Genomic DNA, 26,776 nt, shown 5'->3' with positions numbered 1-26,776 from the left:
GACTCTGCAGCTTCCGCTGACATCACGTTGACAGAGCAGTGGCTTTTCCAGCTGTCAATCAGCATGACGTCAGTAGTCACGCCCCGTCGACAGAGCAGCCTGGAAGAAGAAGAGCTGCTCTTGTTAGAACCTTGCTCTTAGGTTTTTTCCTTTGCTGGTCACATGACCTTGTTGGCCTATTTAATCCTGCTCCGCCCTTCTGGCTTTGCTGGACTTCATTGTATAACTACTTTCTAGCTAGCCTGTGCTCTGTATCTAACTCTGTTAGTTTGCTTGGTCTTCGGACCTCTATGTTCTATATATTTTGTTTGTTCGTCTGTCTGCTACTATTTCTGTTAGGAGGTGTCCCATTTTCCTCCCAGTCCTTAGTACTTGTAGGGATTCCTTCCCCACATCTATAGGTCTCCGTACAGACTAGCTTAGGACTTTAGCAGGTCTGATCGCAGGATCAGGTTCCCTGTTACATCGTAGGGATTCAGCTGAGTTCTATCGTAGGGACAGATCTCCTCTCTTTCCTTAGCTCTGGTAGCAGAACATAACAGCTCTGTTGATTTGGATTAACAGAATCGCTGGTAGAAGCGGTCTGTACCTGCTCTGAGCTGGCGCCAGATAAAATAGGTAGGTGGTTGCCACCTGCCTGTAAGTTTTTTGGTAAAAAAAATAATTTAGACTTGGGTAAACCCCTTTATCATTGAAGGGGATAGGAGAAGCTTTGTAATTTTATAAAAAAAAAAAAAAAATTAAATACTTCAAAATCTGTGATCATACACTGGTGAAATTTGTATCCAAAACATTGTTTTTACAAAATACCATTTTTATTTTTTGCATACAAGAAAAATCGCTGAATGAAAGGCCTTAAAAGTCAACCACTGAACACCATATTTTTGGTGGAATATAAATGGGTGGAAAACTCTATATAACAGTTTTATACTAATAAGTTTTGTTTTAAAGTTTTTTGTTTTTTTTCTACAAAATACATTCATCACCTATCCACTATATAAACGTATGATTGTTGGAGATCCGACTGCTGGGACTTCCATGTTTTTCTCGATTACAAGAACAGGGATCCTGAAGTCCCTTGTGTGAATGGGGTTGTATTGTTTATATGTGGTCATCCCAGGGTTTCCAACCATCCAGAAATTCCTGGACAGTCCGTAAAAATTAGGGCACTTTTTGCCCTATCCGCAAAATTTTTTTAAGGCGTCTGTGATTTTTTTTTTTTTTGAAGCTTAGAAAACCTATGCAGATAATTTTGACGGCAATTTTCAGCATTTTAGAGTTCACAGTGTTCATGTCAGAATTATGGACTGTAGACATGGATCACTTATAATCATGTTACGGTTTTATAATGTATCCATAAAAAATAATGTCTTTCCGTGATTTTTTTTTTTTATAAGTTGTCCAGAAAAAATAAAAAGTCAAGTCACAACCCTTGGCCAGCCTTACATTCAATTTCTATGTAACTGATTGAAATAGCCAAGCACCATCTCCGGCAGTCCTGGAGAAAGGGAATGAAGTTGTGCGTACTACCACTCCACTTACACTAGATACTATGGCACCTTCTTACTAGTGATTGGTGGTGGTGCCATTGGGCAGACCCCCAGCAGTCATACACTTATCACCTATCCTTGGGTACTTGATAAATGTATGTACTTGCAAGTAAAACCTGTATGATAACACTTTGGCTGCCTACAGCTGCCACTAGGAGTGGCTTAGTAGCCATCTACATACTGTTTATATGTGGACAACACACTTTATCATTTATAGTTGGTTATATCTGACCTGAGACTTTTGGATCTTTGAGAAGAATGGATCTCCACCAAATGTAAAAAATCGGAATATTGGATGCAAGAAATAACCTTGTTAAAAGTGGACATGTAATTTTGCAATGCTGTAAGGGTTGGGGGGTCCTAGGATGGGGTGCACAATGTCTGTAGGTCCTAGTGCCTAGGGTGCCCAATGTCTGTGTTTGTGTCAATGGTACTATCTTTTAAGCAATCCCTGCATATCAAAGTCCTGTTCTTTTAATAGGGGCTTCAAAGTTCAGCTATTAAATAGAACTAGCTCAAAACCCAAATTTATTTCCGTTCTGGAAAAGTATAAAAACCAAGAAAACCAGACTTTAAGAATGGCAAAACATTGGCGGTGACTTCTAGCCGGTCACACTCCATTGACAATCTGGCTTCAGTTTAAGGAAAATGATCCAAACCCCATTCATAAGTCTGGTCGTAGAGTTAATGATTTATGAAGTAGCCCGTTTCTATTATGTAGTAAAACATTTGCCCGTGATGTATGAACTTTTTCAGTGTAATATATGGCCCATCGCATAAGTGGATTATTGGTTTCCGTCCCTGTAAATCTGAAGTTCAGCCTGTGATAGTGGTAGTAGGCAGGAATTAGACTGAGATTTTGGAGGCATTACAGTAACATATGTAACTAGCTAAACATTGAGCACATTTTGGAGGTGACTGCTTTGGTTCAGTTCCAAAAGTTATTTTTTTTGTTTAAGGGAGTAGTATTCTCTGACATCCAACACATATTTCTCCAAAGCAGACCTCTCTGGCATGCAGACAGAATAACATAAACCATGCTCAGATGGTTTATATAAAAACTGTATTCACACAGAGACCTGACCGGAGTAAAATCAAGCCTGCTTAGATTTAAGCACTAGGATAATAGATAATTCACATGGATACTTGCTGATTTATATCTCACGAACACATCAAGTTATTTTGTAGATATTCATTATTTTTAAACTTTTTTCAATTCCTCCACTGCCTTGTTGCCTGACTATAGAAAAGTTTATATAACATGTGTTTATGAGGCTTGGTGAACGATGATGGTGTCTAATCCCTCAAATTAATGTTTTTAGGTGGTCTTCTGAATATATGACATAGATGGGATGAATTGCATTTTGTGTTGTCTTAAAGTGGACTTCTTAATGTATTTTTTTAATTCAGACTAAGTACTTCCTCCAATAGGTGCTACTTCACCGATTCTGGAACAGTTTTTCTTTTTCTCCTGTGCCGCTCCATTCCAAAGTTATAACCCCCGGAAATAATAGTGCAAATCCCTTAAACCTACTGGGCGTGTACCACAGAACTTCTTTGTGGGCGTGGCCTTGATTTGATTGGCCAGCATCAGAGGCAAATAGTTAAACACCCACTGAGAAGTTCTGTGGTACACGCCCAGTTCGTAGATGGGAAAAATTGTGCCATTATTTTAGAGGGACATAACTTTGGAATGGAGTTGCACAGAACAAAAAGAAAAAACATTTCAGAATCAGTGCAGAACCAATTCGAAGAGGTGTTCAGTTTTAAATAATAATAATAAAAAAAAAATAGTGGTTTAAAGACTTATCCCATCTAATTATTCTTGTGGGATTATAATGAACCCCAATATTTAACCTCCCCTCCTCCATTCCAATGTCATAGTTGATTTTCCAGCATGCTGAAATGTGTAGACTTGTATGGCAGGGTATTCATACTGGAAGTTGTTGGCAAACCTAAAGTTAAAAAATGTGCTTGGATTTCATTAATCGTGAAAAGGAAATGACTGGGGAACAATTATGACCACCATCCTTGTGGATAAAGTCAATGATACGTCTGACATGAAGGCTTCTTGGACTTCAAAGTGCAATAGGGACAGGGAATCAGTAAAACATAGATTTTTAGGTATTTAGTATAGCTTGACAGTATTTATTGCCGGTTACAATTGGGGAAGTGAAAAGTTATTCTGATTCCGAACAGTATAATTATGGTTTGCGTTTCTGATCATTTCTAACAATAGACTTAAATCTTGACTTAGACTAACTTTTCGTCAGTGATTAATGGACCTCATGGGACCTCGGAACAGAAAATACTGGTGGATGGTCTAAGCCGTGGAAAATTAACCATATTTTCTGGATCCGTGTTATTCCTGCAATTTATGACCTGGGAGATTTAACAACAGAAATCAGAGGCAATCTGCTGAAAAGGAAAGCTGTGTATTTAATGTGCCATGTACTGCATGGAGTCATGGGTCCACCAGAGCAGGGGCCACCTTTCCATCTTCTGGCTGTATACCACAATGAAGATATAGGCGTGTTATGTCTTCATCTCCTAGTTTTATAGTCTTCCAAATGGTTTCTATTAAATGATACTTGGGCAAGAATTTCCAGGCTGGGCCTTTAAAAACTAAATGAACATTGGTTCCTTCGCTATTATGTACTATAGCTTGTTATTTACATTTATGCTGCTCTAACATTATCATTTTTGATGTATAACAACTTATTAGCCCAAGTCGTCCAGAAACCATTGAGGAGGAACATAGTGAGGGAAACAATCAGGAAGATGGGACTACACTGGTGGCTCCCTGTAAAGGGCTCCTCAGAAAAGCCAACAAGCTTAAAGATCTATTTGAGCAACCTGAAGAGGATACAGAGGACCAGTCTGATCTGGGTGATGTAGAGGTTCGGAAACTAAAAAGCCTTCAAAAGGTCGGAATTAAGGTCATGCCTGCAGCCAAGCGGTACGGCAGGTCAGCCTCTCGGCTCGGGAATGCTTGTCTGGAGTGCAGCATCTTCACACTATTGTCTGTCCTCCTGGCGCGTGCAGTCCAGTATGGGAGCATGTGTAATATGCAATTTATCCTATGGAGACAACCATGCAGTGCATGAATGCATGTGCACCGCAGTAATATGTTGGTTCTTAACAACCCGTTGGGAGATAGACATGCATGTATTATTTGGCAGATGTCTAATGTTCATTACAAAATATTACTATTGATGGTTATAAATATATATATAATACTGAAATGATGATGATTTTAATGGTATAACTGTTTTTTTTCTTCAAAATTCTGTAATGAATGATTTCATGGTAGACTTCAGTAATTGTCTGTTCCTGAAATTTGAAAAACAATTGAACAGCTTGGTGGAGATGGAGATTACTTACCAGCTTATTAGGTAGTTGTGGACCAACGATAACCTTGGAAAGCTATTGTAGATAATTTCTGGGATACCCCCATTCTTTCTTTATAAAATCCATGTTACTTAATAGAAAGTAAGTAAAATATCTGTCTTCATGTGACAACCACTTTAATGAGCTATGCTGTGTATATAATATTTCATGCAATATTACGGTATTATTTTCTTGGTGATCACATAATAGTGCAATGAGCTCTGTCCTCTTATCTGAGTCCGGTGATCGCATTAATAAAAAGCAGGGATGTTTTTCCCCGTAAGGATGCTTATCCATACAGTCCTTTTCAGAAAACAATTAATTTTTGTCGCCTTTTTTGCTATTTTTACAGCCTTTTTATTTTTTAGCTCTATTGGCATTTTTTTTCTTGTTTTGTCAATAGCATTTTTTTCTTGTTTGTTTTTTTCTTTTAAATGCAGCAAAGCATTTTTTTTTCAGGTGTTTTTTTTTATTTCAATAAGGTTCTTTGTAAGACATTTAAAATGTATGGTACAAATGTAACTATTAACCGCCACCAAAAAAAACTAAGAAAAAAAAGCTTGAAAGTCTAGCGTGTTTTACAGCCATAATAAAGGCTGTAAACAAATGTGTGAAGGATCCCTATCTGTTTCTCCAGTATGATCTAAATCATCTAATTCCTTCCCAAGTTTTTTTTTATACAAAGAGAAAACTAAATTTAAAAAATGACTCGAATGCAAAAATATCTTCCAATATTTAACTCATGAGACAGAAATCAAATGTTCTGTTCTTGTTCACTAAACTCAACCAGTTTATAAGTCTACAGTTCAGAGCAATCTCGAAATTACCATTTCTTCCTTCTGGAGGAGATCTAGTTTGTTCCTGCTTTCCTGGCACTTGTGATAAAACTATATATACTAGTTTCTGAAAATATATATGTATATAGTTTTTGATACTTGACTTGAGGTGGATTTTTCAGTTGAGCTTCTAATTTAAAATATTTAGAGGTTGAAAAGAGTTTTACATTTTTGTTGTGCACAGTATATGCACCATATAACTCAATGTTGGGTTAATCCCCTGCTAAATTAAATTGGTGACAAGTTATAAACTTTCTGAAGCCAAGCGTGAGATTAACTTGCATTTGTGGTTTATGCTTTTCCATCCTTTGTTTTAGAAGAATAGCTTTATTATTAATCATTTTACATGAATCAGTTGTGTTTGTGTAGGCATGGCATGGGCTGAATTGCTGTGAATAGATGTTGCCCGTGCTTTGTATTCTTTCTGAGTCTTCTACAAATGTACATCACTTTTGCTCTGAAACAGTTGTGCACTTGGTAGCCAAAAACTACAGAATATATTTTGTGTAACGTTTAAGTATATGATTTGAAGAACCTTTCAGCTTCCTCGCCCTTCTTTGGAGAATCTTTGGCCTTATATGTTGTCCTCTCTAAATATGAAGAACAGAAGAATTGCATTCTTCAGGAAACTGTCCTGTTGCTAATTGTCTGCTTGTTTGGTCACAAGACTGGAGTACGTCACATCTAACCACTAATATTTTGCATGTGCGATCTGCCTTTTGCAATTTGAAGTGATAATATCCCAGTGGGATAGCTGTATAATGTCATTTTAACTGTCTCAGTCAAAAGCAATTTCTTGAAGACCATGAATCGGAGTTAGCGATTCGGAGAGAGAACAGTAACCCATCTAATGTGGATTCTGAGGAAGAAGAGGAGTGCAGAGTGCCTGATATTGAACGGGATGACCTGGCCACACGGAGAGCAAGGATGAACCAACCTAAAATGTCAACACCTTTTAATCAATATGTACAGGGCTCCTACATTAATAAATCAAAACCTCCTCAGGACAACACCTTGAATTCCACCCCTGCTTCACCTAAGCAAACTGTGGATAAAAGGTAAGCAAAAGGTAGTAGTTTAAGATGAAAACTGTGTGGAAATGCAATGGAAAGCATGCATAATTACATACAGTACGTCCAATGAACCTTGGATCTTCAAAAAGATCTAAGGACTGTTTTAGGATGCATGTGTGTTTCACAGTTTGGCTTTGACAATAGGTAATGGAATTAAAAATACATCTGATAGTTGGCAATGTCTTCTTCTTTAATCAGTGTGGAAAATCTAGGTAGAACATAGCCATAATTGTCTAAATTTCACTGTGTCCAGCAAACGTGAAAGCCAAGAACAATCGGCAGAAACGACAGCTGTCATTGTCAAGGGCAATATAGTTCAAAGAGCTGTAGATGTCGAGTCAGACCAAGAAGAGGAAAAGACTCCAGATATACAGCGAGATGATTTAGCCAAGCGCAAATCGAAAGGAGCGGCCTTGAATCAGAAGGAACCAAACGTTTTTGGATCGGCCTCAATCACCAAAGCGGACCTTGAAACGTGGCGGAGACTTAAGCTTTCTTCTGAGGATAGGTGTGTTTCTTGGTTGAGTGTCAATAGTGATTTTACAGCTGCTTTATATAAAGTAGGCCCAATAAGACTGGTACTGTTAATAGATCCTGCCATCTGCTTACATATCTTATAGGCTGGCATAGACATATGATATAATTGTCACTTTACATATTTCTGATTTTTTTACATTATTCACTGAGGTACAAAAAAATATTTGTTAGGACTCGTAGTCCACTGAGCAAGTAGTTCAGTCTTTAGAAAACTTTCCTGGTGTGTTTTGAGAACATTTAGCAATTTCAAGAAGGCCGAATGTTCGGAGCGGTACTTGAATGAAACCTAAATCTTTTTAAGTAGCAGTGCTTGAAGCAGGTTATAACAGCTGGAGTGATATTTTCTAACCCAGATTCACAAAACTAACACAGAACATATGTCACAATAATTTCTTGTGTCTTGTTTTTATGGAATCAAAGTGAAAGTACTCCGCTTCAATCCCAAGATAACATCCAAAGTCCCAACATCGATGTGGCCAGAGCTGCTAATGATGACTTTGGCAAACGCAAGTTATCATTGCAAGAGAAGAGGGCCAGGAATAAGCAAAAATTTGTGCGCTTTGGTCCAGTGACTGAAATTGACCAACAAAAGTGGAATAGACTGTGCATTGCCAAACCTGGTGAGGCAAGTGATGGGGATGAAAAAGTCTCCGAAATATCATGTGCCAAAGCTGTGTTATCAGACACTTCAAAAGTTGAAGTCTTGGAAACTGCTCCAGCCTTTCAATCCAGTCCAAGGTATATTGTAAAGTTATCTGAGCTAACTTTTTTGGTTGCATTTACTATTCTGTATTATTTGTAAAGTACTGTAAAATGTAAAATTGTAAAGTGCTGCGGAATATGTTGGCACTATATAAACAAAAATTATTATTAATATTATTTCTACGTTAAGGAATTGAGTAATATGGAAAATCATGTTAAATGTGATAGTACTTTTTATCTAATAAGTTTCATAGTCTTAAATAAGTGTTATATTCCTAATGGGAATGTTCTTGAAAAAATCATGAACAGAATAAACCCCTACAGACTAGAGATTATTGAGAACGATCAAACACTTGTTTCCTGATGAACAGTAAAACTGCTCATTCATCGGGTGAGAATCTTGTGGTTTGCACAAAAGATCATCATTCTCGGCAGCACATCCTTCTGTGTAAATTGGTTCTGTGCTGCTGAGAATAATATTAGTCTTTGCCCACTGAATGATATATTACAGATTGTTCAATGCACTGCCAGACAGACAGAAAAGGCCCCTGTTCATGAACAGTATAAGGGCCCTTTACCGTCAAATAGCTCATCATAATGCACAATTCCACATGTTTTAGAGGTGGAAATGGCCCTGATGACCTCTTGGGCCCCTGTGTGGCCGCACAGGTTGCACCAATGATTTGTCCGCCCAATCTTCAGTGCACGGTCTGACTGTGTAAATCAGATAATATATGACCGCTGATCAGCAATCAAGCCGTGATCGGCAATTGTTTCGTGTCACACGTTTTGGAATGTAAATGGACATTAATACTAAGATGTTAAATGTTTTTGTACAAATGTCAAAAATGTGTCTCATAGCGTGGAACAGTGCTAAACTTAACGATTGCAAATGTTGTTATGTAAGTAGGCCTGCCAAAGCTGAGGTTTTTAGGACACCAGATGTTTCTACGCCTCCTGAAAATGAAGCTGCTGGACAGTTCCTAGATACCAAACGGGATGACATGTTGGCACGTAGAATGGGAACTTTTCAGAAGTGTGCAAGACTCCATAATCCTTCACCTGCCTCGGATGACTCGCATGGACATGAAGATCATGGAAAAGCATCAGAACAAATGATGGAAGTGAATGGACATCGCCAAGAATTGCAAGAGGACATTCAGCATGCGTGAGCTTCTTGTGTGCCGTGTGCTGAGCAGGATAATCTGTGGTGTGGTTCAAGCAATAACTTATCAATGCATGGATTTGCCGTGACAGTAATTTCTTTTGATGATTGAAGTTTTAATACTAATATAATTACAGTGACTTCTGGGTTTGGCTTGTTGAGGATAACCCTGCCTAAAGGCAAAGCATGGTGTGTGCTTTCAACTTCACAAACTTCCAACGTCCTGTCACCTGTTCCTGTAGGAGTGACGTGCCACCTTGCAAGGTTGGGAAAACCGACTCTGCAGATTCTTGTAACAACCCTGATGTAGAACCTCCTGCTGCTGCTGTAGTAGAAGATGCCTGTAAAGTAGAGAAGGACAGAAGCTCTGCAGATCCTGAAAAAGATGATATGATGGTCAGAAGAATCTCTGTCAGCCAGAAACCCCCTGCCGTAACATTGAGTCACTTCCTTCCAGTGCCATTTTCTGCCCAACAAAAAGGAGAGGACAAAAAACGTATCTGTCCACAAAAGGAGGAGATACAACAGAGGTCAGAAATGATTTGCGATGAGATGAGAGCGAGCTTCTTGATATAAGATTTTTTAGTATGTGTTGAATTGTGTGAGTATAGAAACTGGGCTGTTGCAGTTTTGATTTACATTTTGTTTTATATTGACCAATTATGCAGCAATCTGGCTTACATTTTGTAGACCACCAGTGTTTGGTAGCTTCTAATATTGAGGTATATGGTTAAAAGGGGTTGCATAGTGGTCAGCTGTAGCCTGTGAGATAACCTGGCTTTAAGCGTTCAGTTCTTATGAGACAAGCTGGCTCTGGTTAAGTTCAGACTAGTGCTGAACCTGGTGGATGTCATGTCCTAAAGTTGTGGATGTTAAAGTCTCCATGTGCTCGTCCACATAGCGGGCAGGTGCAGAAGCCGCCTAATATTTGCCTACACTAGTCTGGTCCTTAAATCAGACCAGACTAGAGCACATTTCTGATATTTTTCATGTGGATCTGAGGTTATTTTGGAAAATCTCCTATGTCACACACACTGTTCAATTGTCCTGTGTTTACCTGTTGTGCCTAAAAAACAAAAGTATGTTTGTGTCACCGTGCCTGAAAAGAGGAGTTTCTTTATGTAAATGGGATTTCTTTATTGCACTTTTTAGAATTTTTCTAAAAATGTGAGTTCCGATCCCCACCAAATAGATGAGCTGTATTTCTCATTCTGTAGTAAGTTATTTGCTGTATAGGCTGAATATAAACCTATATGTCGCAGATCTGCTAATAATATAACCTTGGTATTTGTGTCTTGTCGTGTTCTACGTGAAATATGTTCCTCACGCTAATAATGGTGTCTGTTATGTAATACCTTTATTAAAATTATGTAATACTTTTCCTTATTTTTCTTCTATATATTTTTTGAAGGGTTTTACAATGTCTCACGCTGCCCATAATGTGTAACAATGTCTAAAATTACTTCCATAGCTCCCTCCAAGCAGTCACTATTTTACCACCTCCTAGTCTCCAAGGCCCAACCACCTCCACTTCTGACAGTCCATCACAACAGATCGAAACCAACAAAGCCGAAGACTCATGTGACTTAAGCAATGATGTTATGAGAAGCAAACAAATGTGCAGCCCCGTTCAGCCCAGTCCTACATGTGCAGAGCCCGAGTCCCAGTCAGAAGAAACACTTGAAACGCCTGACCTTGAGTTTTTGAGGTCAGATAATGCATCCTCGTTTAGTTTTCTGGCACTTTTTTTATTTCATTTTTGTGGATGTGTGCATTGATGCATATAAAATATAGTAGGAATGAGTTGTTGTGAAGCTCATATTTTAACAAAAATTGTAAAAAAATTGCAGCCTCCGGTACAGCGTTCCCTCTAAGCGAAGAGATCTGGAAAGGAAGGACTTAAAACAGTCTATAGCCATGTTCCCATGTAACGTAAATGCTGCATTTTTTTCTGCTGTCTTTTTGTGTGGAAAATCTGCTGCACTTTACCTGTGAAAGTGGATATGATTTCATGAGATCTTATGCCCTCTGTGCGTTTTCCTCTGTATATGGGATGCGGCACTCCTGAATAGTGGTGCACAAGTTGGGTCCGACCCCTTGAAGTATAGATAAGGGAGCATGGCACTCATGTAGTTTATGAAGTAGGTTTCCTTAATTTAAAGGGAATCTGTCAGCAGGTTTTTTCTATGTGATGTGAATACAGAATGCTGTAGGAGTTAGACCACATATTTCAGCAATGCCTCTCTTATCAAGCTCTGAGGTTTTGTTTGCTTGCAATGATTGTTTTAGCACAAGGTACTTATCATGGCTGGGACATAGCAGCCTGTGCATGCTAGTCTGACACGCCCCCTCCTGTGATAGGCAGCTCACTGTCTATGGACATTGTATATACAGACTCCCCATACACAGGAATGCTGCGCTCCTGTGTCCTCTGAGAGAGCCATTGCTCTAGTTCTCTTGGCAGTAGCTCATCTTCTGGGAAAACAAATCCAACGTGTCAGATCCTACTTTCCCTTGACATAATCTGTTGAGGTGGGAGGCCGCCATATACATTAGACTGTCAGCCGATCCCGCTGATAATGGTGGATTCGGATGACTTTAGTCCACTGTATATGGAAGCCTTTAATTCACTGATCCTGAGATCGTGGGTGCCCGGTTCTGGCTGTGAAGTCAATGGGAGTCACAAACATCTTTGCTGTTTCTACTGTGGAGACGTTTCATCACATGTCTATAGGAGTTTGCTGGGTAAATGCTGGGAAATTATTGTGCAAGAAAAGCTGTTGTTTCACATTATGTATCTAGACGTAATACTTTTCAATTCAACTGGTTTTGGTTTAGTGGGATCTCTATGTATTTTGCTCTCAAACCACACAGTACTTGTGGATTACCATAATTATCATTTTTGAGATTTTGTCTTTTACGAGACTTTTAGAAGTGGTTGAATAAGGACATGTATACTTTAATGGTTAGAGTTTGTTCTGTAAAGGCTTAGCTATAAACCGGCTTTGGAATTTAGAAGAAAAGTCATGTTCTCCTTCTTTCCTACAAATGATGGAGTGGGTAACGCTCATGCCTCCTAGCCTGGCATTGTAGATATGGTGATACGAGCCAGCATCAACAGGATCTGCCTCTACCGTATGTAGGAAGGATGGAAGTGAATGCGCATGTTGTATACGGTGCTGTATGTTACACAAAATGCAATTTTCAGATCCCAAATAAGTTTAATTATGAGCCACAAATTCCCATTTTCTGCCACACACTTAATGTTGTATTAAAACTAGAAGCATTTGCAGGTTCAGTGATCGCTGTGCATAAATGATGTCCCGGGCAGGTCTGATAGCGGAAATATTTTTGGATTTTGTCTCGTGGCCAGTCCTGATATTATCCATATTCTTCATTGTGAGGATGTTCTATGATTTCTTCTCCCCACACGTGTGTCTAATTCTATATTTGGTCTCGTAGATTCAGCAGCCAACGGTCAGATGATGCAGAGTAAGTTCATTTCGTTGCTTGGAGAGTTTAGCAATTTAGTGCATGACTTACCCTTGAAATGATAATCATTATGCAGCCTTGTATGCATTTTGCTTAGAAACCTCCTCACAATACTAAGCGGTAATAATAATAACAACCAGTAACCTCACCAGTAAAGAGACACTTGGCATGAAACTAATATATGTGGATGTCGTCTGACAGTACTTACCGTATATTCATGGATTGTGCATGATTCTTGGGTGCACCTGCCTCATATGCAAGTAAGGCAAAGCAAGAGCGTTTTGTTTTCTTATTTATTCCTAAATGGATGAGCTGGATTACTTTGAAGAGGGATCACCTCAAAGATCCACTTGTCTAGTCATTCCTTCATATACTTTGTTAGGATTCATTCACTCAGGGGATTAGTGAAAAAGTGCTTTATTGCCGAATAAAACAATGTGCATGTATATACGTGCTAGACGGGGTCTGTATGTTTGTAATAAAATAAAAATATTCCAGATCTTTTCCCCTGTTGAATATGCACCATTACTCGCCTCAGGATGGTGCACACCAAGAGGTAAAGGTAACCTGTCATCAAATTTCCTGTTGTTAAACTGTTGCTGGCACTTGATGTCCTTCCTAATTCGGATCCTAGCGATCTATTCTGTGCGCCTCTTTATTCCCTGCACTCCTACTTGGCGCCATACCGTTCCAATGGGAGTGTACAGACCAAACTCTGCGCCTCCTATAGCTCGCTGACTCGGCCCTTTGCATTTAATTGATGTGGTCGGTTATTGGGCTGTCATCAGGCATCGAGGTTGGTCTGTACACATTCATGCCGGGTACAATGCAGGATATTAGAATAAGGCCGAGTTCACACAAGCATATTTCATGGTCTGTATACAGACCTCAATACATAGTCCAACCATATTCATGAGCTGTCAGTAGGTTTACTAGTCCTCTAGTGATAATCTCCTGCTGATAAAGTGATTGTATCAAAATTAAAGCAAGCAGCCCAATAAGTGGCACATCGCTGAAATGAGGGGCTCTGACCCTACATTATGCTGCTCTCAGATTAGATGCCAAAAACTTGATCACTGGTTCCCTGATGCTTGGCTTAAAAACCTGATCAACATAATAAGGGCGATGTAAGAGCACTTTTATTTAGGCAGTGTATGGCGGCATTATTACTAGAGCAGAGTATTGCTTTATCTTTTTTTTTTTAATGTTCTCTATTAGCTTAATGAATAGATGAAGAAGTCTCAGAAAAATAGGTTTCCCCCTAATCTATCCTAATACTTCATGTAATTTAAGTTTATTAAAATACTTACTGATTGCAGTCTTCCTTGGTTTCCAATGCCGCTCTGGTCTTCTGGCCGACAACACCTCTCGGCAGCATTGCCAGCTCACACTGTGTGTGAGGCGGTGGTGCTTTCTCCATTGTAAGTCTATGAGGCTCACATCAAAGATCCATAGACTTACACTGAGACACAAACCCCTGGAGTGATCCGACTAGTCTGTTTTCAGATCACATGGGCCAGAAGATGACCGGAGTGGCGCTCGACACCAGGTAAGTATTTTAATACACTTCCACCACGTTACAAATAAAATCATGGCCGAAAGTGTTGGCATCCTTGAAATTGTTCCAGAAAATTATTGCAATTGCACATGTTTTGGTATACACATGTTTATTTCCTTTGTGTGTATTGGAACAACACAAAAAAACTGGAAAAAAAGGCAAATTGGACATAATTTTACATAAAACCCCAAAAATGGGCCTGACAAAATTGTTGGCACCCTCAACTTAATATTTGTTTGCACACCCTTTAGAATAAATAACTGGAATCAATCGCTTCCTTTAACCATCAACAAGCTTCTTACACCTCTCAACTGGAATTTTTGATAACTCTTCTCTTGTAAACTGCTCCAGGTCTCTAATATTTGTAGGGTGTTGTCTCCCAACAGCAATTTTAAGATCTCTCCACAGGTGTTCAATGGGATTTAGATCCTTACTCATTGCTGGACACTTCAGAACTCTACAGCGCTTTGTTTCCATCCATTTCTTCATGCTTCTTGAAGTATGTTTTGGGTCATTGTCTTACTGGAAGACCCATGGCCTAAAATGCAAGCCCAGCTTTTTGACACTGGGCACTACATTGCGACACAAAATCCTTTTGGTAATGTTCAGGTTTCACAAATTCCTTGCACATCGTCAAGGCACCCAGTGCCAGAGGCAGCAAACCGACCCCAAAACATCTTTGAACCTCCACCATATTTGACTGTAGGTACTGTGTTCTTTTTTTTGTAGGCCTCATTCCGTTTTTGGTAAACAGTAGAATGATGTTCTTGACCAAAAAGCTCCATCTTGGTCTCATCTCTCCCCAAGACGCTTTCCCAGAAGGATCTTGGCTTACTCATGTACATTTTGGCAAACTGCAGTCTAGCTGTTTTATGTCTCTGTGTCAGCAGTGGGATCCTCCTGGGTCTCCTGACATAGCGTGTCATTTCATTCAAATGTCGACGGATAGTTCGCGCTGACACTGTTGAACCCTGATCATGCAGGACAGCTTGAATTTCTTTGGGACTTGATTGGGGCTTCTTATCCACCATCACTATCCTGCTTTGCAACCTTTCAATTTTTCTCTGCCGTCCACATCCAGTGAGATTAGCTACAGTGCCATGGGTTTTAAATTTCTTGATTTATATTGCACACCGTGGACAAAGGAACATCAAGATATCTGGAGATGGACTTGTAATCTTGAGATTGTTAATACTGTTCAACAACTTTGGTTCTCAAGTCCTTAGTTCGCTTCTCCTCTCTTTTTACTCCTTGCTTAGTGTGGCACAGATTGAGTCAACTTCTCCCCTTTTTATCTGGTTTCAGGAGTGATTTTCATATTGTCCACACCTGTTACTTGCCACAGGTGAGTTTGAACGAGTATCATATGCTTGAAAGAAAGTTTTGACCCACAATTTTGGAAAGGTGGCAACATTTTTAGTGTGAAATTATGTCCAATTTGCATTTTTTTCTGTGTTTTTTTTTTTTTGTGTTTCAGTACACACAAAGGAAATAAAGGTATATAACATAACATGTAATTGCAATAATTTTCTGGGAGAAATACCTCAATACTACTACTACAATTTCAAGGGTGCCAACACTTTAGACCATGAGTGTATAATTAGGAGATATTATAGAATAAAAATTTTGCTGAGACATAATTTTTGACTGCCTCCGCAGATATAAATTAGTACTGTCCACATGACATTTAAAGGGGGTTTCTATGCTGACAATATTTATAACCTATCTGTAGGATTGGTCATTAATATCAGATTGGTGGTGGTCTGACATCTGGCTCCCCCACCTATCAGCTGATTGCTGCACCCAAGATGTCTGGATGTGTACACCGTGTACAGACCCGAACAGCTCAGCTCCGTACACTTGGTAGTTTCATTCTCGGGTCCTGCAGCTTGAATAGGAGCTGAGACGCCATGTATGGAGCTGAGCTGTTTGGGCTATGGACATCCGGCCTTCTTGGGAGCAGCAAACAGCTGATGGGTGTGTGTGCCAGATGTCAGACCCCCCAACGTTCTGATATTGATGACCCTTCCTAACATCCTAATGATGTGTGTAATCATATGAAGTAAATTTCATATGATTGCTTGAAGGAAAAGTGTTGTGCTATTAAAGCCTGTGATTGATGTGAACTTTTTGATGTTCAGGAAATACTAGATTGTGAGCAATTTACTCTAAAGCGGATGTAGACGTGTGTGCTGGTAGACATGGCCGTCTGCATTTGGTGCATGATGAGCTTCAAAGGACATTATCAAAGTGGCCCATTTGTGGGTGTGTGGTGTCCTGAGCCTCGACCTCAAATCCTACAGCCCAAGCTTCAAATAGGTGGTACCGCCGCAGCACTGTGTCATTGGACTTAACAGATGGGGGTACCGACTCGGGCTTGGTGTCAAGTCTGTGTGAATAGCAGGACATTGTAGTTAACAAATTAGTAAGTGAAAGAGCCAAAAATCACTTCTGAGACCTGATGCATAGAGGACAAAGCGTCAGTTTGATGAGGAGAATTTTAGAAGTTGCGTTGCCTTTATTTGCCACATATTATATATTTTTTATATTCCCCACACTGATTACATGGCCTTGCCCTCCTGCATAGGAGGGTTTACCCTGCAGTGGCAAAATCTTTCGATCTCGCCTGCCAGCATAAAAACACATGACGGCTCCATGCAATGTGATGTTCCAGTGTATGCAGGTGTGCGCCGCTGCCACTTATCTGGAACGCTGCACCTTGTAGAGAAAGTAACTTTACTCTTACTTGTTTTAGTTGGCTTTTACCTAAATTTGGTTTGGAGGAAAAGTTTGTTTTTTTTCTTTTACGATGAATTATGTGATTATCCAATATATTTTTCGTATTAATTCTTTGTAAAGGTCAAGATCTCTGCTTGCAGTCAGTCAATTGGAGCTTTCATTGGTTCTTTTCAGGGGCTAATAAACTGTCCTGGTTATAACTCTGATAACTGTACTGCGCCAATGTGTCAAGTCACATGACCAATACCAATTTGTATACTCTAGAAATAAAGAATGAGGGTTTCTATTGAGTTACAGTAAGCAAAGATACTGAAAACAACCTGGACTTAATACAGAAAGTAAATGAGAAAATGGTTCCAGTACTAATTAAAAGAGGAAGACCAGAGGAGCTGCACACTGCATAGTTATAAGAAACGATGTGCCAAAATTCTCATATTATAGGAAATACAGGTATTTTATCAAACATACTTTTCAGGAGAGCTGCCGGGTCCTCCTTTAAAGGTGTGGTCCGAAATACAACTAGCTACACTATTTAACTGCTTTTCTTCCTACTTCCTTTTCTTTGTTTGAGAATCTCAGTACATGCTGGGAAACTCAAGCAAAGCATAATCAGTGGGCAGAGGCAGCGGTCACTGCCACAGTCCCTGCCCCCTCCCTGAAACGAAGCATCATCTTTGACCTTTGTTTCTGGAGGTGGACTAGTTCCTGCGCAATGTGCACTTTGCGGTTTGCACAATGACAGTGCGCTCTGTTGCCGGCTTAGATCAGTAGTAACTATCAGTGCACCTTGTAGAATGAAATCCCGGCTTGTAGAGACCAGGGGGGCAGCACTAGCTTCTGAAAGCCGGATATTTGTTTTACAAGGCGCACTGACAGTGCGATTTGTTCTTCTGCCAGCTCTTTACTACTGAACTAAGCCGGCAAGAGAGCGTGCTTTCATTGTGCACATTGTGCAGGCACTGAGCTAGTCCCTGCGCATTGTGCACAATGACAGTGCGCTCTCTTGCCTGCTTAGATCATTAGTAACGAGCCGACAAGAGAGTTAATTATCGCGCAGGGACTAGCCCAGCCCCTGAAACGAAGGTCACTGATGGCCGCAGCCTCTATCCACTCATGACACATCATTTCACGGCAGGGGCTGTGACAGTGACCGCAGCCACTGCCTACTCATGACACGTCGTTTCCGGGGCGGGGGCAGGGGCTGTGACTGACCGCAGCCTCTGCCCACTGATGACACGTCGTTTCAGGGTGGGGCAGGGGCTGTGACAGTAACTGCAGCCTCTGCCCACTGATGACACGTCGTTTCTGGGCGGGGGCAAGGGCTGTGACAGTGGCTGTTTTGAGTTTCCCAGCATGCACTGGGGTTCTGAAACAGAGTCATCAAAAAGGAAGTTGGAAGAAAAAAAAGAAGTTTGTTATTCTTCTAATTTGTCATGTAAAGGGATAATGGCATAGCGACAGGATAATGCTGTAAATGTCTAATAAATGTGGTGTTCATCTCTTGGACTTATGCATATTTCCAAAACTAGGGTCCTCCAAGTGAGCTTGGCTGTATTCAGACCTGGGATAACAGTCAATAAAGAGCGCCTACACATGGCGGCTACCTCTCCCGCCACTGGTCTGGATTGGGGGATATTTGCAAGTCCCATAAGTAGAACCCATCTATAAGACCTTTATGGCACATCCTGTTGGTTTGTCATAAATGTCTTGTGTCAGACAGCCCCTTTAACTCCTATTTACTCTGCAGTCCTAAGCAAGCATCTTAAAATTCCTTACAATCTGTAATCTTACGTTTCCTTTCTGCATATCTCATGCTGCCCACATGAGGCAATAGTCATTGAGTGCGTTCATATTTGAGGTCTGATACAATCTCATGCAGGTTATTTGGCTTTTTTCTATCTGTACGAATATACTCATAAAAAAATGTAACGTTGCTTTGTGCCTTGTTTTTGTAATTTACCCTGGCAACGTAAAATAAACCCCTTTTATTTATTTTGAAATATTTGTATTGGGCTGTCTGTATAGGGTCACCTATAACCCCTATTAATCATAATATTTGATTACAGTCAAGATGGTGATCTCTTACCTCTAACATAATGATGGCATGCATAACTAGACCGCAAGCTTTTTTTTTTTTTTTTAACAAATGTCTCCCCCTACAGGGCGACCCTGGAATGACGACTTCTAAGCTTCTAATCTGATGTGTAACTGCATGTTGCTTTGTCCTTTAACGCCATCTTGTGGCACATTTACATAATGCTTGCAGTTGTTTATTTTTTTTTTAAGTGATCTGTGTTTTCCATTGTGTCCTGCTAGGAGTGTAAGCATGTTGGACATGAGGTGTGAGGAAGACGGAATGATGATGCCGCATAGCAGAGCTCACCAAGAACACCTGCAATTTGTCAATGATCTACTCAAAGAGGAAGATGACACGTGGCAGGATGTAGGTAGTTTTGACCCAAGCCTCCCTCTCGGTACATGTATGGCTCCTAGACCTGCCTCCATTATTTATGTTTCATCCTTTAACAGTTGGATTTCTGTTACACTGAGTACAATAAAAGGAGAATGTGTAAATATATTCTAATTCTCACTGACTTATTTTGGTAGCGCACCAAGAATAAGGAGCAGATAAATGGTAATATGACTGCAGTATCTGACTACATAGAATTTGTTTGTAGTCTGTTACCATGGAAATACATAGTTTTGCAGAAGAGCCATGAACCCAATTTATAGATTTTTAATGGAAACTATTTTGGAAATATGTTCCATTTTTAATTTTACATGTATTGGAGCAATAGAAAAAAAATGTTCGCAAATGATGGCTTAGCAATTTAAGCTTTTCCAGAATTCTAAAATGGAATAATATTAATCTGTTCAATTACAAAATTGCACAGATTACCAAATCAGCTCAATTCACATGTTGCTCTGTAGTGTCTAAGGGATAACGTTTCTCCATATGGAGAGTGACATGCCTAACATGCCAGTGTAAGGAGACTTATAGGCCGTGCAATTCTGGGAAATGAAATATGCAAATTGCCTCTTCAGAGAGGAAGAGGACTAAAACTCTAGTGCCACCTATAGGAAGTAGTAATCCTAAAAGTCAATCAGACATGTCACCCTGCACAAGGAGGAATGTTACCCCTTAGGCTCCAGTCAGAGGCCTCTCATACATCCAAATTACATCTAATGCTTTGCACTGATGAGTGGCAAACATGTCTGCAAATAGAGGTTCTGGTTTGGCTTTTATTCTTAGTTATATGGCAAGGCTTGTTAAAGGGTCGATATTGACTTTTAGGATTGTTATTTACAATAGATGGAATTAGGGTTTAAGTCCTTTCTGAAGGGGCCATTTGTACATGTTAATAGTGATGGCAGGTCAGTTGACCTTTTACACTTACTGAATGGAACATAAGGGGCCAATAGGACCTAGGAGGTATTACCTGGGATGAAACCATGAAATATATTTTGCACAATTTTTTTTTTTTTTTTTTAAATTTTCATTTTATCTCCTTTTATGGACAGATTTTTTTAGAATTCTGGAAGACCCCTTTAAGGATTGTTTTTACAACACTGTCAATCCGCTAAAATTTGTAAATTTTAATGTTTTTTATGTAAATGTATCTGTCTTCCTCTGGCTCTAATTTTGGACATTGTTCTAGGACCTTGCCCGATGGAAAACCCGCAGGAGAAGTGCATCACAGGACTTAATAAAGAAAGAAGAAGAAAGGAAAAAGATGCAAAGACTGCTCAGCGGAGAAAGTGACTCCTCAGAAAGGAGGAAAAGCATAAAAACATACAAGGAAATAGTGGAGGAAAAGTAAGTCTCTACAGCAGTGCATTGTATATGTGGTAAGTTAAAGGTTTATTTAGTGATGTGCCATCCAGGAGCGTAACCATAATAGGTGCATGGGTAGCTATCGCACCGGGGCCCCTGGAGCCTAGGGGGGCGAAAAGGTGTCTGTAGCCTATATAAAAAGACAATTAATATTGAATACCTGCGATAGTTGGGGGTTCTGTTGGAGATTTTTGCATTGGGGCCCACAACCTTAAAGTTCTGCCACTGTTGCCATCACTTTGTTAGGTGGAGACTGGTCTTTTGGGACCCCAACCGTTCCTGAAAATGAGGGAGCCAACATTCACTATTTTTCTCAACAAAGAGGGGTGTTGGTCAGAGAAACTGCAGTGCAGCTCCATACAAGTGGAAGGGGATGTGCTGCGTCTAATTTTGAGCCAGTGGCTGAGAGCGCCACTTTGATGGGGCTATAAAACTTTATAATTTTTGTTTTCTGCATATTCCTCTAAAGGTGTCAGTAAACTGCATCCTCATTGTGTTTGTCCTAACAGGGAGCGGAGGGAAAAAGAGTTACATGAAGCCTACAAAAATGCTAAGACAAAGGAGGAAGCAGACAAGATTTTGCAGAAATACATTGAAAGATTCACAATAAGTGAAGCCGTTCTTGAACGTTTAGTGATGCCAAAAATTCTTGAAAGAAGCCATTCGGTGGAGCCAGGCTTGCTCTCCTCTACAGAGGACCCCAACCCACTAAAGTACCTGAGGCAGCAGTCTTTACCGTCTCCTAAATTCACATCTACCGTGGAAGCCACCATCTCTCCTACCAGTGAATCAGCTTTTAAAACACCAGCAGGTCGGACATCCCCAACAAAAAGTGTGGTCTCCAAGACCGTGCCCATGCTGACGCCCAAGCCTTACTCCCAGCCCAGAAGTACACAGCAGGTCTTGAAGACATTTAAGGTAATGTTTGTGATTTATTTGGCATAAGCTAGTTTTGGATAAGAACAATCCGTCTTCCAAAAGACCAAAGAATTAAGAATTAAGACATATTCTGGTTATTGGGTGAAAAGCAATGAACAATATTGTCCTATGAGGAAAAACGTAAACCCATTGGAAATGAATAGAAGTATCCTGCACGATACAGGCTGTTATCTGTCTTACTAGGACAAGCTTTGCGTAGAGGAGTTTCTGACAATTAGCCAATTACAAATTGTTCCCTAATCATCATCTGTCGCTTGGGGAAGTAGCCTGAAATGTACCTGATATTCTTTACCCTAAGGGCAGGCCATTTTCTTTTTAAAGGTGTTGTCCATCACTGGGACAATTTTTTTTTACCTAAATGTGTGTATTTAGGGCTAAGAATTATTGTTACGAATGGGTTTAATTAGAAATAGTGCACCATTTGCCTTCTGTAGCTTCTGTGTTGCACTGTCTCTTGCTGTCTGCAGAATGAGTTAATTGAGAATCCATCAGTCAGCTCGCTATGATGTTTGATAGGGAGTCTGTAGTCTCTATCAGTATTTTCTTTTTTTCTCCGAGCTCCTCTAAGCTGATTTAGACTACATCAAAATTGAATGTTTAGGAAATTGAAGGGCCTGTAAAAGCCAAATGGTACAAAATGTTTATTGCAGCTAAATTTCAAAAATAATTTTTAGCCCCAAGTACATGCATTTAAACAAAAAGAAAATGGCAACAAAGATGGACAATCTTTTTAAGAAGATCCCTTTTTGCACTTTACATTTTGTTCCTATTCATGTTCTAGTCGTTTGCTTGCCACAAGCTTTTACCGAATTATTTAACATTTTGCAATGTTGCGGATTACGTCACAGAATCCTAGAATGTTAGAGTTGGAGGGGACCTCCAGGGTCCTTGTGTCCAACCCCCTGCTCAATGCAGGATTCACTAAACCATCTCAGACTGATATCTGTCCAGCCTCTGTTTGAAGACTTCCATTGAAGGAGAACTCACCACCTCTCGTGGCCGCCTGTTCCACTCATTGATCGCCCTCACTGTCAAAAAGTTTTTTCTAATATCTAATCTGTATCTTCTCCCTTTCAGTTTCATTCCATTGCTTCTCGTGTTTCCATGTGCAAATCAGAATAAGGATGATCCCTCTACAGTGTGACAGCCCTTCAGATAGTTGTAGACAGCTATTAAGTCTCCTCTTAGCCTTCTTTTTTGTAAGCTAAACCTTCCCAGATCCTTTAACTGTTCCTCGTGGGACATAATTTGCAGTCCGATCATCATCCTGGTAGCTCTTCTCTGAACTTGATCCAGTTTTTCGATGTGTTTTTTTAAAATGTGGTGCCCGGAACTGGACACAGTATTCCAGTTGAGGTCTGACCAAAGAGGAGTAGAGGGGGATAATTACTTCACGTGATCTAGACTCTAAGCTTCTCTAAATACATCCCAGAACTGTGTTTGCCTTTTCTGCTGCTAGATCACACTGTTGACTCATGTACAGTCTGAGATTTATTAGTATACCCAAGTTTTTTTCACACGTGCTGTTGCTTAGTTCTATTCCTCCCATTATGTAGATGTAATTTTTGTTTTTCTTTCCCAGCTGTAGAATCTTGCATTTCTCCCTGTTAAATGCCATTCTATTTGTCACTGCCCATTGTTCAAACGTATCTAGATCCTTCTGAATCCTTTCTCTGTCTTCTCTAGTGTTCCCTATCCCTCCTAGCTTTGCATCGTCTGCAGATTTGATTAGTTTACCTTCAGTTCCCTTATCTAGATCATTTATAAAAATGTTGAACAACACAGGGCCCAGGATAAGGCCTTGTCCTACCCCACTTGAAACACTCTTCCAATTAGATGTGCAACCATTTCTTACCACTCTTTGAGCACGATCAGTGAGCCAGTTATGAATCCACCTAACTGTATCCTTGTCGGTCCCATACTTGGTCATTTTTTCAATAAGGATAGTATGAAATACTTTATCAAATGCTTTGCTGAAGTCGAGATATACTATATCTACCGCATTTCCGTGATCCTCGCAGTCAGTGATTCCATCATAGAAGGAAATTAGATTTAGTCTGGCATGACTTGTTTGCTACAAACCCATGGCTGGCTCTGGTTAATTACTGTATTCTTACCCAAGTACTTACATACATGCTGTTTAATAATTTTTTCAAAGATCTTTCCTTGTCTTTTCCCTTTGCTTCCTCCTTGACTCTTCTTTCTGAACACTCATTTGCTTGGATGTTTAGGTAGACGGGAAGAATACTGTGAACGGGGAAGTGCCTAATGGCACAGAAGAGCAGAAGGAAAGAGAATCCCCTGTAAACTTTGCTCCCTTGCTGACCAGGTCGCAGAGGTTTGAAGGTGTTGCCAGAGTGGACGCACCCGGAACTGAACTGAAGACAGATGTTTCATCCATTGAACTCAACTTGACAAGACCGAATGTGTCCAATAGTCCTGACAATGAGCCAAAAGTAAGGACTGTTATTGTTCTGCTGACGGAAACCCTTCCGTGATGTTCCCTGAATGGTTTGTACTGCTTCGATGTCTGTGTTTTATAGACTTATTTTACTCCCATGTTTTCCCCAGGTTTTCTCTGTAGAAATAAACCACACGAGCCAAGTGGATCAATTGGATTCAATCAAAAATGTCCACACAGAACAGACTAAAGGTTTGTACAATCTACCATCTCCACAATGTAGTCCAAATCACATATGGTATGTGACAATTCAAAGACAAATGCAGCCGGTAGGACTTATATGGCTTTATTAAATGGGATTTCCTCTTTGATAACATGTCACATTCTCACATTCCTGGGGAGTCTGCATCAACATTCAGAATAGGCGGGTGCCTGTCCTCATTTTCACTAGTGACCGTGCCGAAGTGGTCGTCTCTCCATGGAAATCAATAGGGCTTTACAATACATGGATTACTACTAATGTAATGATTAAGATGTTGGTTAGAAAATTTGTGAACCCCAAAATCATACAAATATCCTGATATATCCTAATTAGTTCCCAAATGCTATTAGTGTTTTAACAAGACTTACAGATAAAAGGTCTAATTCTGTGGCGTATTCTTTTCATTGTATTGCAGATTCCACGCAGTCTCCTGTGCTAAGCAAGGGAGATCCCACTGTGACCACCCTACAGTCCCTAACACTCACTACAAGTGAACCCACTGTAAATGGGAAGGACATAGAAGAGGAACAAAAAGAGGACTGCAAGTCTATGGTTACTCATTGGGTAATAATATTTTTTTATTATTATTATTTTTTATTTTAGAAGGGACGCTTGCATTAGAGAATGACTTAATGCTAGAAGAGTCATAGAAAAATAGGCTGATCACAGCTGTAATAATCTGTTATTGGCAAGAAGTGTTCCAGTTCCCCTGCACGGGAATTAAAGCGTTACATGGTTATTACTAAAATGAGTGCTCCACGAACGTGCTGCGTCCTTCACATGTCCTGTACTGATGTTTCTTGACAACATAACATTTTGACATCCAGGCTTTCAAAATATATTTTTGGGTAAAAACAATCTGTTTACTTTAAAATATCATATGAAAATAATGAATTACACTTTTCCTCATTCTCATTGTTGCTACTTTATAAAATGACAAATCTTAAGTCCGATTTGGGGGATTATACCTGGAAGTAAACCAGTCAAGGTGTTTTTTTCCTTTTCTTAAATTGTTGGCTTATCATTGGGATATACCTTTGGTTTCTGATCAGAAGGGGGGGGAGATGGCGGGACCATCTCGATCCTACAACTGGAGTGACTGGTATAGCGCTGCATCACCTCAGATTCTCTCGGCACCGAGGCTTCCAGATCATCCTTTGTGCAAGTAAATAAATAATTGAATGGGGTCATGCTGCATTTCTCTGCAAAGGTGCAGAAAAATGTTATTTGTTTTTGAGGAGGATACAGCTCTAAACTATCACTCCAGCCACTTCATATAAAGGATTTTAATGGTGTACCATCACTTTAGGACATGGGACATGTCTTTAGTTTACAAGACACTGGTCTATTATTTGTGACTTTTGAATAGATCTGTTGCTCTCTGTCAATATCTGTAGACTTAAGCCACATATATTCTTCTATAGAGGCCACTGACAAGCAGTACATAGACAATCCCCTGCAATTACATTTTAAAGAACAAACTTATTCGTGTCATGGCCAAAATTTTTGAGCCTGACATAAATTTTGGTTTTCACAAAGTTTGCTGCTTCAAAGTTTTTAGATCTTTTAGTCAGATGTTTCTATACTTACTGACTTACAATTAGAAGCATTTCATAAGTTTTTATACTTTTATTGACAAATACATGAAGTTTATGCAAAGACTCAATATTTACAGTGTTGATCATCCAAGACTTTTGTAGTTTGCCCTGCCATACTGGCTATCGCCTTCTGGGCCAAATCATGACTGATGATCACCCATTCTTGTCTAATCAGTGCTTGGAGTTTATCACAGTTTGTGTTTTCGTTTCTCCTTCTGCTTTTTGAGGATTCACCACGGGTTCTCAATGGGATAGAGATCTGTGGAGTTTCCTGGTCATGGACACTTAATTTCAAACTTTTGTTTCCCGAGCCACTTAGTTATCACTTTTTCTTTGTGACATGGTCTTTATCGTGCTGTAAAAATCATTGTTCATCACTGAATTGCTCCTGAATTGTTGGAAGATGTTGCTCTTGAAGGATGTTTAGATTCCATTCTTTATTCATGGCAGTCGTCTTAGGCAAAATTGTGAGTGAGCCCCCTCCATAGATGAAAAGCAACCCTACGCATGAGTGGTCTCAGGATTCTTTACTATTTGCATGTCACAGTACTCATACCGGCAAAAAAACCTCAGCACCGAAATAATGATGGAGAATGAAGATCTTGATGCAATAAGTGAATATCTTATTTTGATCCAGCAAAAAAAAGGTCCAACATTTTGACCAATAATAGTCTTCATCAGGGACATTTTGTATTGCAG

At 39.8% G+C, this 26,776-nt stretch overlaps 1 protein-coding gene across 8 annotated transcripts in view; it reads left to right on the top strand.

Annotated features, from left to right (window-relative positions):
• The window catches only part of LIMCH1 (LIM and calponin homology domains 1), a 365,336-nt gene that overhangs the window by 280,870 nt on the left and 57,690 nt on the right, over nt 1–26,776 (top strand). For 2 of the 8 annotated variants that reach the window (XM_073645620.1, XM_073645626.1), the window contains exons 9-22: nt 4,276–4,518; nt 6,559–6,834; nt 7,103–7,357; nt 7,807–8,124; nt 8,996–9,256; nt 9,496–9,783; nt 10,725–10,961; nt 12,716–12,745; nt 19,359–19,485; nt 20,702–20,859; nt 21,387–21,795; nt 24,048–24,272; nt 24,388–24,469; nt 24,895–25,043. In XM_073645620.1, coding sequence (XP_073501721.1) covers nt 4,276–4,518; nt 6,559–6,834; nt 7,103–7,357; nt 7,807–8,124; nt 8,996–9,256; nt 9,496–9,783; nt 10,725–10,961; nt 12,716–12,745; nt 19,359–19,485; nt 20,702–20,859; nt 21,387–21,795; nt 24,048–24,272; nt 24,388–24,469; nt 24,895–25,043 — 3,058 coding nt within the window. The remainder of the gene's footprint in view (nt 1–4,275; nt 4,519–6,558; nt 6,835–7,102; nt 7,358–7,806; nt 8,125–8,995; nt 9,257–9,495; nt 9,784–10,724; nt 10,962–12,715; nt 12,746–19,358; nt 19,486–20,701; nt 20,860–21,386; nt 21,796–24,047; nt 24,273–24,387; nt 24,470–24,894; nt 25,044–26,776) is intronic. The other 6 variants (XM_073645636.1, XM_073645633.1, XM_073645646.1 and 3 more) reach the window with 6 other exon arrangements.

This window comes from Phyllobates terribilis, unplaced genomic scaffold, assembly GCF_046119375.1.
Source record: "Phyllobates terribilis strain yellow unplaced genomic scaffold, ASM4611937v1 Scaffold_1__5_contigs__length_1240528914, whole genome shotgun sequence".
NCBI lineage: Eukaryota > Metazoa > Chordata > Amphibia > Anura > Dendrobatidae > Phyllobates > Phyllobates terribilis.
Note: the sequence above shows the minus strand (reverse complement) of the source record. Positions and strands in the feature narration are given on the sequence as shown.